Source organism: Colossoma macropomum, unplaced genomic scaffold (genome assembly GCF_904425465.1).
Source record: "Colossoma macropomum unplaced genomic scaffold, Colossoma_macropomum, whole genome shotgun sequence".
NCBI lineage: Eukaryota > Metazoa > Chordata > Actinopteri > Characiformes > Serrasalmidae > Colossoma > Colossoma macropomum.
The window spans coordinates 27739816-27755984 of NW_023494784.1; the positions used below are offsets into that span (position 1 = coordinate 27739816).

Consider the following 16169-nt stretch of genomic DNA (forward strand, 5'->3'; position numbering starts at 1 on the left):
GTAAGCTTAGCATTTATCATTTTAAATTTCAATATTGTGCACCTTGTTGTTTATGAGATGAAAAACCTAAAATGACCAACATAAGCGGTGATGCGTTTACCAATAAACTGTATTTAGTTAAAGCTAGCAAAAGACAAACACAAAATGAGCATAATGTTAAAAATAACTTTATTTGCGCAAAGTGCACCTGGAGAACAAAAAACATATTTACATATTTTAGGCAAAAATTCTATATGTAGTATTTAAATAATTCCTATTTATTGTCTTATACAAAAATGCCATAAACAAAGGCACATACATTTGATACTGCCCACTTTCACCCTCTATGAAGAAATTAATAGCTCTGGACTTTCCAATGTCTGTACCTTAATGTGTGTAAACATGTAACCCATCTCTCTGCATGTGTTTAGAAAACTGTAAACCTACTCAAATACTTTCAAAGAAGGCACTGTAATAAAGATGTGTAAAATCTATAAATATCATAAATATTTTTCTAAGAATAGATGGGAGTTTTGCATTATTGTACAGGTTGAAAAACAGCTTTAAATACATTCAGTCACAAAACAAACAGTACTGACACGATTTTTTTTCCTCCGACATAAAGTAATTTTAGAACCTAAAAACATGGTACATCCATTCATTAAGGAGATGAATTGTATTGTGATGTCATTTCATGGTGCTTTTTTAGAATGAAGACATGTAAACAGTCAAAGAAAGCTGCTATTGTATAACTAGTTAACCATGTTGAACATGAAATCATCTTAACATCCACCTTTATACAAAAACTAAATCAACACAGCAACACAAAAAAAAAAATTTAACTTTGCACTATTGGTATGTCAGACTTCCAAACGTTTGTCCGACTAGCTTGCCGCATCTCCCCCAGATTTTTGATGATGATGATGATAATAATAATAATAATAATAATAATAATAATAATAATAATAATAATAATAATAATAATAATAACAACAACAACAACAACAACAACAACAACAAACAAAAACAAACAAACAAACAAACACAAAAACAAGGGGGAAAAGTAAACCAAATCAAAACCGCCATTGGCCCTCAAAGCACAATGCTACACCACAAATAAATACGCACACCTTGGCAGAGTGACAGCAGATTTGTAGAAACACTCTACTCCACCTCCATGGCAGACACATCTAATTCATTGCCCGATTTCTCTGGTAGGTCTGAGACTGTAGTTTGGGGCTCTGGATCACTCTTTTTCTCGTCTTCTGGTTGGCTTTCTTCTGCCTCATGCTCCCTAGGCTTCACCTCCTCCACCAGACCAGAGGGTTCTGATTTATCCTCTGTTGAACAAGCATGGCAAGAAGTACAGTAAGACAATACACTGATTTTAAAATGATGCAACTGAATGAAAGCTACTGGAGAGACAAGCTAGCATGATCTCATAAGGCTAACTGCCAGCTGCCCCATCCTCAACTTTTTAGCAACATGACCATTTTTGGAGCAGTACTGCTTTAATTTTTGTGTAACTTTATATTCAGCATACTTTTTCCAATAGAAATTTTACACAAGAAGGGCAAAAAATAAATGTAAGATGACATTGTCAATTACACTGCTACAATAAAAGATCCAAGGAGTAATATTTATTAATTAATCCCCTGGATTTTAAAGAGTTAATGCTAATGCTCAGAATTTTTTGCTTCTTCACTCAAAAAAAACAAAACAAAAACATATTATCCACTTATTAAAAAGGTAATCACTCAAAATGAGTGACAGAGTGAGTGAGCAAGCAAGATACTGAGAAGCAGGTAGAAACATGGGAGGCCAAACCCCAACAAAGTAGGCAGCGCTGCGGGAGAGCAACATAAAAGGATCCAAATCCCTTAATCACTCAGCAGATCTGCTCTCAGATTCAGCAGCAGATCAAGCAAATGTCCCTTTAGAGGCAATGAGCTGGAGGGATTTACCCTTTGTATGATGCAATTCTCACACTGAAGAAACCGATGGGCAAAGCACAAGCTTAACAGTGAAACTCACAGATGCCTTACTACTACTATCACTAACACTACCACCAAAACTAGCCAGTCATTAGAATTTTCCATATTTATTTAGTATCCACCTGTCTCTCCTGGGCAGGTCAGCATTTTTTTTATATTTAGCTGTACTGCAAGAGTGTGCATACGAAACTACACACAGAAAAATAGCACTTTGCATTCTTATTATTGAAACTTCATGTTAAGAAGGCTAAAGATTATGACTATATATATATATATATATATATATATATATATATATATATATATATATATATATATATATATATATATATATATATAAAAAAAAAAGAGTATATGAAGTTAAAGACCTGAAATATATTCTATGTAAATACAATAAACATTATCTAATATATTGTGATTATCATGAGACAACCTTTCTCTATCAGTGGGACAATACGTAAGCTAGGTTTAAAAACAAAAGTTCCACAACAGTGACTGTCAAAAGAGTTAATCATAAAATAAGAAACTGAACAGAGACAATACAGAAACACTGTTACATAACATGTACAGTTGTATGCAAAAGTTTTGGTACCCCTTGCCAAATTATATGTTTTCTTGATTTTTGAAAAGAAAAAAAATAAACATCTGCAGCAAACAATTTTAAAGAGTAAACTTTTTCTGCAAATGTTAGTGCACATTTTATATTTGCTCAACTTAAAAAAATAGACATAAAATCGTAAATGTGGAATCCCTTGTTTGGACAAAACACTGAATAACTTTGTAAAATCTCAGAACATAATTAACTTGTTACCTGACTGGTTAGGATTGATTATTATGGATCTGGTTAGGTTAGGAATGGTCATTAGGAATTGCCAGCTGACGACTATTTCAAAGTGTAATCAATTGTCCAGCTCTTCAAATTTTATGCTAAAACTCAACAAGGATGGGCTTATCCAAGCAGCTGGCTGAGTGCCTGAAAATGAAGCTAACTGATGCCTACAAAGCAGAGGAAGGTTATTAAAAAAAAAAACAAAAAAACACAAACCTTCCAGCTCACAATTTCCACTGTCCAAAATGCCATTAAGACATAGCAGTTTTTGGGAATCGTGGAAGCCAAGGCAAGATGTAGAAGACCAGGAAAACTATCAAAGAGAACTACTCACTGCTGGCTAGAAAGGTAACACAAACTCACAGGACAGCAAAAGATCTGCAGGCAGATTTTGCTAACTCAGTAGTGGTGATGCATAGTTCTACTGCACAGCGACGCTTGCACAAACATGATCTGCATAGAAGATTCATGAAAAGGAAACCTGACCTGCAACCTCATCATAAAAATGAATATATAAAGTATGCAAAACAGCTGGATACACCAGAGGCATTTTGAAAACAAGTGCATTTGATGAAAAGAACATCTTGCCAAGTGTTAAGCATGGGGGTAGATCTGTTATGGCTTAGGGTTGTGTGGCAGCCAGAGGCACAGAAAACACTGCACAAGATGGAAGAATGGATTCCACTAATTATTAGCAAATTCTGCATGCAAATGTGCAAGGAAACTGAAGCTTAAAGAGGATGGCTTCTCCAACAGGATAATGACCCATAACATACCACAAAATCCACTATGAACTACTTAAAACAAAAACAAAAACAAAGAAAAGAAAGAAAATGCAAGCTGAGGCTATTGGAATGTTCCTCAAAGTCCTACGATGTCTGTGAAATACGATTTACATGTAATATGACCCAAGAACATTGCAAAACTAGAAATGTTCCACAAGGAAGAGTGGGTGAAAATTCCTAAGACAAAAACAAAAACTCCCATCTGCCTACAAAAAGCATTTGCAAGCTGTGATATCTGCCAAAGGGGCTGTTCACAGGCCACAAGTAATATTTTTCTTCTATTTTTTAACTTCATTAAATGTAAAGTAACTGTGTACTGGTATTTGCAGGAAAAATGTCTGCAGGTGTTATTTACTTTTTTTAACTGCAAAAAACAACATATGTAATTTGGCTTAAGCTATTTTGGAGCCCCTGCCTCTGGTTAGGCTTTTATTAAGAAATAGACAAATAAAACAGCATGTACAACAGGTAGGACAAAACTTTAGATTTGCTTAAGCCAATGTTTCACTTCTTTACATGTTAAATTTCATGTTTATATCTAAAATATATTTTTATCTCAGTATTGTGATTTTGTTTGTGTTATTTGTGTCGCAGGAATCGTAGTGCCCTACATCACAGAATGACTGTAAAAAGTTTATCATCATCTATGCTTTAAACTGTAACTGTGTACTGTTACACAGTTACAGTTTAAAGTCTTCAGTTACTTAATATTTTCCATTACCACAATAGAATACTTTTAAATTTAAATCTGCTTTGAACTGACAAACCTATCTATATGAACTAATTTCATATGTAACCAGATAATCATCAATGAATATTGTTCATGAATAATGAATATTGTTCATAGTTTTAAAGAACCCCCCCCCCTCTCACACATGAAGCCTAAAATGCTGACATCATCTCAACTTCTATATTACTATATAAACTTCATATTTGTTCTAAGGAGGTTATATAAAGAGCAGATACCTGAGGCAGAGGCAGGGGCACCCGGGTCTGTCTCCAAGGCAACAGTAGATGGCCCCTGGCTCATCTTGCCTTCGCCACTGAATTCTGAGAGGCGTGGAGCCTGGGGGCGTGTCTTCCGGGCAGGATTCAAGAAGTAGCAGTAAGCACATCTGAACGCTGAAACAGGACCCATATAACACTTTTCTGATCCAAATCATCCAGGACCACATTAATATATATGAAAATGAAACCCAAGCACACGCACACACATACTCTAAAAGATGCATAAACACATCAGATGGACAGACTATACTTGTTTGCATATTCAATCTACTATTGCTCTCAAAAGGCCAGAGATGGTCCAGGCATTTATGAGATCTATGATATACTGAGCTGCCAAGTGTTAAAGGACAAATGAAGTCACTGTGTTTGATGGAGACTGACAAAGTGTTCTGCATTTCCCTAAATCTTACCAATGTATTCAAATTCCTCCTTTAAAGCCATGCCATTATGAGACAGACACTGCTGGCATATAAGAGCATATCTAAGACAGAGAAAAAGAGTAAAATATAAAAATAAAAAATCCCACAACATTAAATTTTGCATTTGTTTTGTACACAAATTTCAGGAGGCAGAACAATATTTACCTATTCTGTGGCCCATCACCTACTAGGTACTCAATGACCCTGTCCATAGCTCCTCTATCACGTGGAAGGACAGGCCTAGCCAGGGGTGGCCCAGGAGGGTGCATTCCTGTGAACACATACACACACAAAAGCTTACCAACTCATTATCTATGAATTCATGTCCAGATGTCCAGGTCAGAGAGAGAAAAAAAAAATTTCAGTCTCAGATAGACCTCTGCAGCAGGCAGTCAGCTATGATAAATGGATGACAACGACAGATTTTAATAATGACTCAGAAATGGTCCTCCCTATAGACGGCTGTGAGAGTGTGAGCCTGCTGCGATCCTCAACTCTAATTAATATAATTTAGCATCAAGAACGATCATAGTGAGATGACTGGTCATTTCTACCACACTTGGCAAAGTCCCGATATCCTGCTGCTTATTAATTTACCAGCATATGGAATCACTGTGGTGACCCTTTTGTATCAAATTACTTTTCACTACTAATTTTCCAAACGCATGTACACTCAGATTGGCCATGTTGCAATCACTGATACAAAATCTACCAAACCTTTCTGCACTAAGAAAAAACAAAACAAAAAATAATAATTAAAAAAAATCACTTATATAACTGTTGGGATGTTAGCACTATCAGTCACAAAACAATGCTTCCCAAATTACTGTCTTTAACGCCACTGTTAAGGATACTACTTGTACCCTTGTTGTGGAGACTTTCATACTTTCATAGAAATAGACATCTTCCTCTTAAAAATCATGTAAAACAAAAACGTCCTTGACAGTTATTCATACAAAGCACATGTCAAATCCAGGCTCTCAACTGAAATACAGAGCTATTTTATTAAAAGCAGTAAAAATAACACTGCTATAACAATAATGTGTCTCTCTCACTTACCCATCCCAGGGACAGGGGTGCCTGTGGGGGTGGCAGGTCTCCTCATCAGGTTGTGGTGGGCACCAGCAGCAGACAGGCTTCTCTCTGGGGGACCGCCAGGGGCTGAGATCAGGGCAGGGGAGGCAGCTGAGGCTGTAGGGGCAAGGGGAGGACGTGCTGCGACTGCTGGGTTGGGAGTCACAGCAACGGGAGCACGAGGAGTCACATGCCTTTGACGTAGCTCTGAGACGACAGTCAGAGATCTGTTATGCTTATTTAAAAACGGATTTAAGAAAAAAAAACAAACAAAAAAACAAAAACACAAATCTATTATTTTTTCCTAGATATCCAGTACATAAATTTTCTCCTAACCTTGACCTTGTCTTGGAGTCATAGGAGGTCCGACAGGTGTAGACTCCAGCTCCTTGGAAAAAAAAAAGAAATAGATCAATTGATGAAAAACAATATAACGGTCCAGGAGAAATATCCCGTCAAGAAGTCTGTCAACATTGCTAAACTACTTACAATCTTTTTCTTTGAGTCTGGATCAAACCTTTCCAGTATCAGTTTGGCGTTTTTGTATGTTTCCGTTTCCATCACTTGCTCAAGCTGTAAGATAAATTAATTTATTCTACTATTACAACACACTTTGTATAAACAGGATTGCACAAGAACAATAACCATCATATTATAGAGCAGCATAGATTTTTAAAATCTCACCAATAAGACAAAGGGGAAAACCCCCTTCTAATAACGTACAACAAGGAGATTAGTGTGCAGTTAAGACTGCTGTCAAGATCTATGCTAAAGTTGGCAGTTTTTACATTTTATTCCTTTTAATTTTGTTTTAAAACTCATTTCAGGAAAAGAGCAAACAGTGCTAATTATTTAGATTTAATGAAAAGAATAATTACAAGCCCTACTCTGATAATGGAGAGTGTGAAAATTCATCAGCTGTAATTATTGAAAGTTATTAGACTTGACAGTAGATGACAAGCAATTTCTCAGATTTATTTCCTCCCAGCACTAAACACTATTAATTTAAAGACAAGCCGTTAGCCAAGCGCTATACGAAGTAAAGTCTCTGTGCCAATTAACCGCTGTCTGCATTGATTTTAGATTATTTATTAGAAGAAGAAATTATCTCTCCTTGCTAAGTGCAGAAGCTCAATGACTGTGGGGAGAAAGGAAATTCTTGTGTTAACATTAGCAGAGTGGTACCCTGCTGTCAAAGGTAAAGCTGAATGCACTACAAGGGCAAACCCAATGCATTAGCATTATAGGTTAAGACTCACAATACAGGAGCAAAGATGCCTGACACATCTGAGAGGGTCTGCACTCTGGTTTGACCCCTTAAGAAATAACTAGATTTTAAGTGTTCTACACAGGTATGAGGGTATTATTGGGCAGCAAGGCCACTGCTCTGGTAGCAAAATGAACCACAGTTAACATCAATCTGAAGAAGAATGCAGCATTCAGAAGTAGCACAGAACCCAGCAGATTACTTACTATTTTCTTTTTCTCAGCTTTCAGTTCTTCCAATTTCTCATCTGATGCATACAAAAGAAAAAAAAATTATGGAGGGCAATAAAAAAAAAACAAGATGTCAAAATTCAATCTAAATGACAGTTACCTACATGTAGCTGGTGCCATTTTGTGACAAAATTTTAAGATTTAAAAAAAGGAGTCAAACCTCAAAAGGAACATTTTACCATTTCGTTCTGTCCTTCTTGTATATAACGCAATTAACAGTTTCCTCAGAAGCCAAACTCTGCGGACAAAAATCAACATCGTCTCACACTGTAAGGATCCATTATTTCATATTGATCCTCTCAAATTACCAAGCATCTATGATGAACACATAGTAGATTTTACTTAAAAGGTCAAATAAGTAAAATTTCTAATGCTTATTTAGCTGATTGGTTGAGAAGCGTTCTAACCGTGCTGATATTTCGCCATAACATCAGGGGTTTTTCACAAACACTGTATCACTCCACTGAGACGCCGTTGCTAAGCAATGACTTTGACAGCTGTAGGAGACGCTCCAGCCATTTGAACGTTTTTACTTCTTACTTTGCGCACAAACAGAAAATGGACACTTAAGATTACATTTGATCTACAGCCAATTTGGTCAGACTCAGAAGATGAGACTACACTAAATTCCCAAACTGTCAGTTGGTCTGTGTAAGGAGCTGGAGAAGGAACTGCCGGCTGTGCAGCGAGTGAGCGGAGCTCGTTACTCTGACGTAGCAACAAGCTTCTTGTTAAGGAACTATAATTTGGCGGAAGGAATTGTTAACATTAAAACATATTAAGTGCCATGCTCACGGCCCAGTTTATTTATTTCTTACTTTATTTATTTAACTGTTGTATAAAAGCAGTAGAACACTTGAGGTTGTGTGTTATCGCAAATAACATCAAATAATATCTCACCTTCGGCTCGTGCCTGCAACCAAATCACAGCCGTGATGTTATTTCACGATACCACACACCCTCTCGTGTTCTATTGTTTAAGCATCTCTCTCTCTCTCTCTCTCTCTCACTCTCACTCTCACTCTCACTCTCACTCTCACACACACACACAAAACCGCTTATCCTTCTGGGTCGTTGGGGGGTGCTGGAGCCTATCCCAGCAGTCATTGGGCAGAAGGCCAGAATGTGTCAGTTTCAAAATTAATAATAATAATAATAATAATAATAATTAATATTATTGTTGTTGTTGTTATGTCAGATCTGACAAGGAACTATTGAAGGCAGCAGGACGTGAAGTAGGTTTTCATCACTTTCATTATTCAAAAAAAAAACTGGATGCAGAAAAGCTGACTAATATCACACTACACACCATTCAGCTGTTGAAAGACAAGATTCCAAGGAGTAATGAATGAAAAACGTTGCAACCTCCTGGAGATTTACTTTCCAGCAAATATTTAGCTGCAACTAAAAATGTCAGAAGAACCAGAATTTGGGTGCAAAGATGCAAGAATCCTAATGGTACTTTTCTTTAATGCTTTTCCCAAATTTCTTTTTCTCTTTTACACCTTCCCACTGTAAAGCATTTTGTGTGGCATTATTATTATTATTATTATTATTATTATTATTATAAATAGTAGTTTTCTGCTAGTTTCTGTATTGATGGATCTAAAATTGGTTTGACATTCCGGTCTGCCTGCAAGCAGGATATAATTTGGGGATGCCCACCACGTAACAGAAAAGCAATGTGACACTGGAATCTGCTGTAGCAATAGCACCTCAAACTAACACTAATCGAGAAGAAAAGCAATGGACCTCACATATTGAAATGCCTTACTGTACTTTCAAGACAGATGATGTACACGAGTGTGTGTATTTTCATGGTATTGGTATCAACTTCCATGTGACATCTAGTTCCTTAATCAGCAGAACATTAATCAGAGTTTACTTAGACAATGTCTATCAGCTAAATAAGTCATTTATTGTGTTTCAGTGTTACTATTGTACACGGACAACTTAGGATCATTAGGCAAAATTTATTTTAAAATGCAAAAACTTACTTATTGGACCTTTGACAAATAAACCGTGTTGCACTATAAAGGTTTAGATCTAGAAATAAAAAAAGAACACTTACAGCAATGGAAATATTAAAAAGGGTGATGCCACTATAAGTTTTCCAATTAGCTGTTCAGGGATGTACCAGACATAAACGACTATGCAGGCTATCAAGTACAGAAGAGCTGAATACAGAAGTAATCTGTAAACCCATAACTTCAGCTGTTTTTGATTCTTTTCTCTGTGCTCCTCGAGTGTTTGGATATCCTGTAAATAATGGCAAAAACAGATTTCCATGAACAGCAGCACATAGTCTCAATCCCTCAAAAGACTAGGACAACAAAAATAAATATGTACATTTATTTTCACATAGTCCTGCACAGATCGATCTTGTCACAATTTCTATATTTTCTAAATTACTGTGCATTAGCGTTAGTATCATTCATAACAGATGTGTAAATAAAAAAACAATAGATATTGACACTGACCCAGACCTCTCAGATCTGTGTAAAAGTAATTCAAATTACCAATAAGATCAGCCAATATAATTTAATATTAAGATTAAAAACAGACACCAATAGTTTTAAACAATGCTTTATGGACTGATGTGATTGTTTCAATTGTTACATTTAAACTCAAACAGCAGAAATTCAAAATATAAGAAAAATAAACACTGTAGGATGGGAGCAAAGATTTTGCCAATATCAATAATTCCGCAAGACCTCAATTTTGGCCAATATTATCAGTATATCAGCAGGTTTCTAATCTTAAAGTGGAGGTACAACATTGTTGCTGTAATTCCTTTATTCTATACTAAAGACAGAACAACAAAATAAAAAAAAAAAATGATTAAGTACATGAGAACAGAGTAGAACTTGGGATGGGCGATATGACAAAACACAAACAACACTTGAAACTGTTACAATATTTTGGTTTTAGAATAGATTGATTGTTCCAGTAGTGCCATATTTAAAAATAGTATCAAAAACTATGAGTACAATTATTTTTATTCAACATTTTACTTACTTGCTGCACTAAATCCAATTAGGATTCAGTACTAATTATGTAGTCTTTTTAATTAAACATACAGTTGGAGAGTGTTCTTCAAGTAATGATATCCATGACATGCTCAGAAAAGCATTCTGTGACATAATTCATCATGATACAATACTGTCTTACTGCCCATCTTGTCATAGCACACGCCTAAAGTGGAACTACAGCCTGTAACAGCAGCTTTACAGAGGATATCTGGCCAGTGATCCTATTATTCAGTTCCACACAAACCTACCACTGTATCCCTCAAGCTTGAAAGGCAAGCTAATCACTTTAGGCTAAGTCACACACAGTGCCAAGCCAGCTGCAGGTCCTATGACCAGAGTTATTCAGTGGAACGCAATTATACTATTCATACAACATGCAGGCCATTATTTGAAAAACAAATTCAGCTCTTTCTCAGTGAGCAGGTCACTTTCTCCAGCCCCACAGTGAGTGGTATTATATATCCTCATTCCAAAAATATCTCAGAACGATCTCAAAATGCCTGAGCCCCAGGTCTAGTACAAAGAGAGCAAAGGGAGACACCCCAACACGTGTGTCTGTCAGTCTAGTAATAAATGCAAAGCAGTCTCTGCCAGTACCTCTGGACTACATAAGTAGGCTGAGTAGTGTTACAAGACTAACATTATCTACATTCAAAAATACAGTTATGATTTACAGCAACTTGGGATTAATTGCTATTGCTTTATTTAACAAGAACAAATTCAGTACCAGAAGCACTGGATGATTTAATGAGTTCCAAAGTTAATATTAACAGAACAGCCTTAAGCCATAGGCCTATTAGCTTAGGGGCAGATTGCTTCTTACCTTATCAAGTCCCTCCAGTACCTCCACCGTGGTTGGTTGTGTCTGAAAGACAAAAGTTGACTGTTACGTTACATCTTTAAAAGCAAAACATAAGCATACATGTCACCGAAAATGTGAAATAAAAAACTACATTAAGAGGTCCTGTTAAACGCTTCTAAGCAAGTTCTTTTATTTTCACAAGCTAACACACTAGGTTTCCATAATACCTAAATATCTTACCTAGAATACCTTAAACACAAAATGCAAACTGTTTTAAGTCACACATAAATGTGCATTTCATACAGATGGTCTAAAGAAACTTTAGCTAGAACAGTTGCTTGCTTTGTGGTTTACTTGAAACCAGCCTTTATACAGAGCAAACAACAAATTAAGTGCCATGATGAAAACAGACTTGTGACTGAATACAAGACGCTTTGTGGTAGCACGTTTTAAAACACACACAAAAAAAAACTATGTATGTGAAACTATGTCAGCTTCCACACAATACATACCCTCCAACGAGAAACTACAGCTCCCATCTTCTTCTTAAGGACCAAATACAACACTTCTGCTCTCTCAGTCTGTTAAAGCACTGGAAATCTAGACCACCTGTTAAAAACATACATCTTACTTTGGAAAAACACACTGGCGTCACTCAACTCAGTTTTGCAGCGGAAAATTATAAGCAAAGTTTTAGATACAAATCTTAGGCAACTAAAAACAATGTAGGCTAAGGACTCACCACAGGGCACCATAAATGTTTTCAGTGACCTCGCTTACTAAAGGCATAACACCAGCTCTCTGCTCTGTCTCTGACAGTTCTGATGGCTAACTAATCATGTACAACAGATGCAGATGCATTACGTTTCACCCTTCCAGCATGCGATTAATGTCTCAAAATACCAGGAGAAGCTCGGCGTTAAGGCGCACAATCTGGCGGCTCCGAAAAGTCCTAGTAACAGGACACTCCTCTCTATTTTAAACTGCAGAGCATCCAAGTGATTCACTTCTAGTACTGTGAAGCGAAGGAGCGACCACAGCCAACCTCATAGCCTACTGTAGCCAACTAACGTTACAGAATTAAAGAGGGACCGCAGTGAGCTCAGCCGCCAAAGTTATTCGGTGTACTCAGTTAACTGAACTGTTTAGCTGATTATTTAAAGCACGATGAGATGGCATAACAGTGTGGTTTAGACAGCCAACAAAGCGGTCTGTTTTCTACGGCTACACCCACTCGATAGCCGGACTCATCCATGCAGTCATTTCAATAAATGGTAAACAAGAGATACCCACTTTCATCTTTCCACCAGGAGTAAGCTCATACACCTATTCTTTAAGTGCTGAGGTTATGAAAACCTAGTGCGAGTTACACTAACCCTGTCGATAATGTATCGTTACACTGTAAAACACAAAGCTCAGTGTCACTTCGCTTTTTTCCAAAGCAAAAGCGAACTAGGCGTGCTACGTTGACCATAGCGACAACATTTCTCAAAGCATAATGCTCGTCGTTAAACACCACAACAGCTCAAACGTGAATAAGTCATCATTTAGCAAAGTTACATTAGCCAATGTGGAAAAAGCTCAACTTAGGTTAACTGTCTGCCTTCACCAGGCAGGCTAGCCCACTCCAGTGTGTGCTAAGTTTGCTAAGCTAGGAAACGAATAACAGACATGATGAAGAGCCGCAGCGGCGCTCTCTGCTACAACTACTGCCGCTCTAGTGTGCATTTACAGCAAAAACAAACACAGAGAAACATTTTAAAACAGAAGTAAAGGAAATGTTTTCAGTACTTTACCACAGAATGCCAGTCCTCACTGAGGGTCTGCAGAAGCCACTGGTGTATACGTCATCAAACCCTTCCCACAACTCCCCGCGGCAGTGAACTTCTTCTGTTGGGGGGTCACGTGATTTTCACTTACACGAATGGCGGGAAAACAAAGCCGTCGAAGAGGTTCTCTAACGTAAAGGGGAGTGTCACTAGTCAAAGCCTTGTTTTCAAACCTTGTACGATTTTTTTTACAGCGTCCGAGTAGCTTAGTTAACTGAAGCTTCCTTTCATATCACCTCTTATTGATTTTGTATGATCCAGTGATCATGTGATTCCTGATGCTAGTCAGCCTGACTCTGTGTTTAGTGAGGCTGTGAGGCGCAGATCAGACAGAATAGAGACGCTGGCAGGAGCAGAAGCTTCATTCAGTTATTGTGACGTGGCCGCAGAATTCACGTCACCTGAATGTCGGCGGAGCTTCAGTAGATGCCGCGAGCTGTTACGCAGACAACAGTGTATAACGTAGCCAGTAGGATTAATCTGTAAAATATCATTTTTACTTGAATAAATGTTTTATAAACAACGTCTGGCCATCTCCATCGATTTGCTTTTTGAAAGTAGACGCAACAGCTAACAAAAATATATCTCCATTTTTGTCATAATTTTAATTTTTGTACATCATTTAAACATAGCACTGTGTAAAAAAATCATGATGAATGAAAACTGTTTGGAACAAAATCTGTTTACATTAACCTGCATCAGGGGCGTAGCTGGAGTAGAGATTTCTGGGGGGTGAAACTGCTAGGGAAAAAACTACATAACATAGCGTTACTGTATTGAATTAAAATTATATATTGTATTTAAATTATAATTATATTGTATTTTTTTTTACATAAATTTTACACATTTCATTTGGACAGGTCATAGAAGGTATTCGTTTAGGCCACTGATTAGAAAGCTAGCCAGACAACACTGCATAAGGCAACCTTCAACACATGCATGGATTCAACTGTAAAAATTACAACGAACAACACTGCTGAAGGCAGGTTTCACTCGCCTGTTTGCTCCACAAATTAGCTTATAACCACAAGATAGGCTAACTACTGAATGCGGCGTAGTCAGACTCTTAAAACAAGCTCGATGGCAGATTTTCACCATAAAGCGATATTGATGCTTTATTAATGATGGCTGACTGATGATGGTTGACTGTCTCACTTTCCATAATTGGGGTGGCCAGAAGGGTGGCCGTGTTTCATGTTAGGGAGTGGCCAGACGTGGGCTACGCCTCTGACTTGCATTAAAGTGAAGAATGTTTCGTCTTCTGTAAAATTGCCAATCTGTGTAGACTAAACTTTACGTTTTACGTTTTTCATGAAAACATGCAGTATATTTTCAAGCGCCACTGATAAGGAGCAAACACTCAGGCTATAGATGGCTAGCTAGCATTTTTTTTTTCCACAGATAGTGGTATAACAATGAAGTCGCTTACATATCATAATAGAACTGTGAAAGGGGGATGCAACTGGCAGAAGAGTGAGAAAGACGTCTAGCAGACAAAGCAAACACAGACAAGAAGTCCTTACATTAGCTAGTCTATCGTAATAGCAAGTTTGCCTATAGGGAGGCTAGAAAAAATCAAGTGAATGCAGTATAGCAGAAAGTGGCGAGGTCATATCAAAACATTCCGCTTTTTGCACAGATAGCTACACTTTTTATTGCATAATATCATTACTGTGCTTACATTTATACATTTATAATTTGGTTACTGTGCTTTATCCACAGCTTAAGAGATATACTTCCTTACACTGACACTTAATTTAGCTGACGTTAAAGACTGATAGCCTCCGTTCTCCACATTAATGATGTTGCATGATTTCTATCAAAGTTCAGTAGTTTGAAACATTTTAAGTGCTCGTGAATGAGTTCATTTATAAGCTACAATAGATTAATAATACGTTAAAAGGTTCTCTGTGGTCCACATCTGCAGAGCTCCAAACTGCCCTCACATGGATTGAAGTTGTGGGAGGGTCACTTTAACCGATCAGCACCACGGACAGTTACGTTACTTTGCGTTGTTTCATTTATCCGTGTGTCATGTCAGTGTTATTCTCTGTCGAGCTGCACACATACATCACAACGATTTCAATATAGCATCAGTGAATAATCTGAAAAATTAATGTGTAAAACATTATATCGAAATGAAATGTGAAATGAAGCGTAGCACCAATGCGTTCCGTGGCCATTTCGAATTTTGCTTCTCATTTTCGCATTTGACATATTATTTGTTTCTTCCATAGAAACCACTGTCACTAATCAAAACTAAGTATCTGGTTGCATCCTCTCTCTCTCTCTCTCTCTCTCTCTGTATATATATATATATATATATATATATATATATATATATATATAGTATAATAACCACCCACAAATCAGTCTAACGTATTTATTCATTTTTATATCTGATGTTCATAAAGTAAGATGCAAATAGGCTCGACCTTTTAGAGTAATACTTTCTGTCTCAAACCAATACATCTGACAACAACTTCAGCCTATTCTTTATGTTATAAAAGTAAATAATTAAACCCGCTTCAGGCATTTCAAGCACCAATATTTCTTGCCACACGCGATAGTAGTTTATATTTCTTTCTTTGTATCTGACTGAAATTGTCTGAGAATATAGAAACGTATGCTGATTTCACTTTGCAGCGAAAGATGCTTCCTCAGGAAAACTGTAAAGTGGATAATACATCCAGGATATCTGCACAACGCAACTGACAATTGGTCACAAACTTCGACCGACTTCATCCCTAAAAGCGTTTCTGCCTGATAACTCCTTTAAGTGTGTACGGAGCTCTGGTAGACCTCGGTGCACCATCTGAAAAACACATCCAGACGTCTTTCTACACAGGCGGGACTCATTCACGAGCGAATACAGCCAAAACAAGACAAACATGCATGTGCTCCCACTGATGATTTTTTTC

At 37.1% G+C, this 16169-nt stretch overlaps 1 protein-coding gene across 3 annotated transcripts; it reads right to left on the reverse strand.

The window, feature by feature from the left end:
• Nucleotides 1-471: 471 nt before the first annotated feature.
• On the reverse strand, nucleotides 472-13308 carry lnpa (limb and neural patterns a). 3 transcript variants are annotated; one of them, XM_036566759.1, is made up of 13 exons: nucleotides 13216-13308; nucleotides 11932-12028; nucleotides 11441-11482; nucleotides 9657-9844; nucleotides 7765-7823; nucleotides 7562-7602; nucleotides 6578-6661; nucleotides 6425-6476; nucleotides 6074-6295; nucleotides 5180-5285; nucleotides 5006-5076; nucleotides 4554-4709; nucleotides 472-1319 (listed from the first exon to the last, which is right to left on the reverse strand). In XM_036566759.1, the coding sequence occupies exons 2-13, from the start codon at nucleotides 11956-11958 to the stop codon at nucleotides 1144-1146; spliced, it is 1224 nt and encodes a 407-aa protein (XP_036422652.1). In that variant the 5' UTR covers nucleotides 11959-12028; nucleotides 13216-13308; the 3' UTR covers nucleotides 472-1143. The 3 variants fall into 3 exon arrangements, with proteins under 3 accessions (XP_036422652.1, XP_036422663.1, XP_036422672.1); XM_036566770.1 differs by having other exon boundaries at nucleotides 13211-13282; XM_036566779.1 differs by lacking the exon at nucleotides 13216-13308 and adding an exon at nucleotides 12162-12699.
• Nucleotides 13309-16169: the final 2861 nt, after the last annotated feature.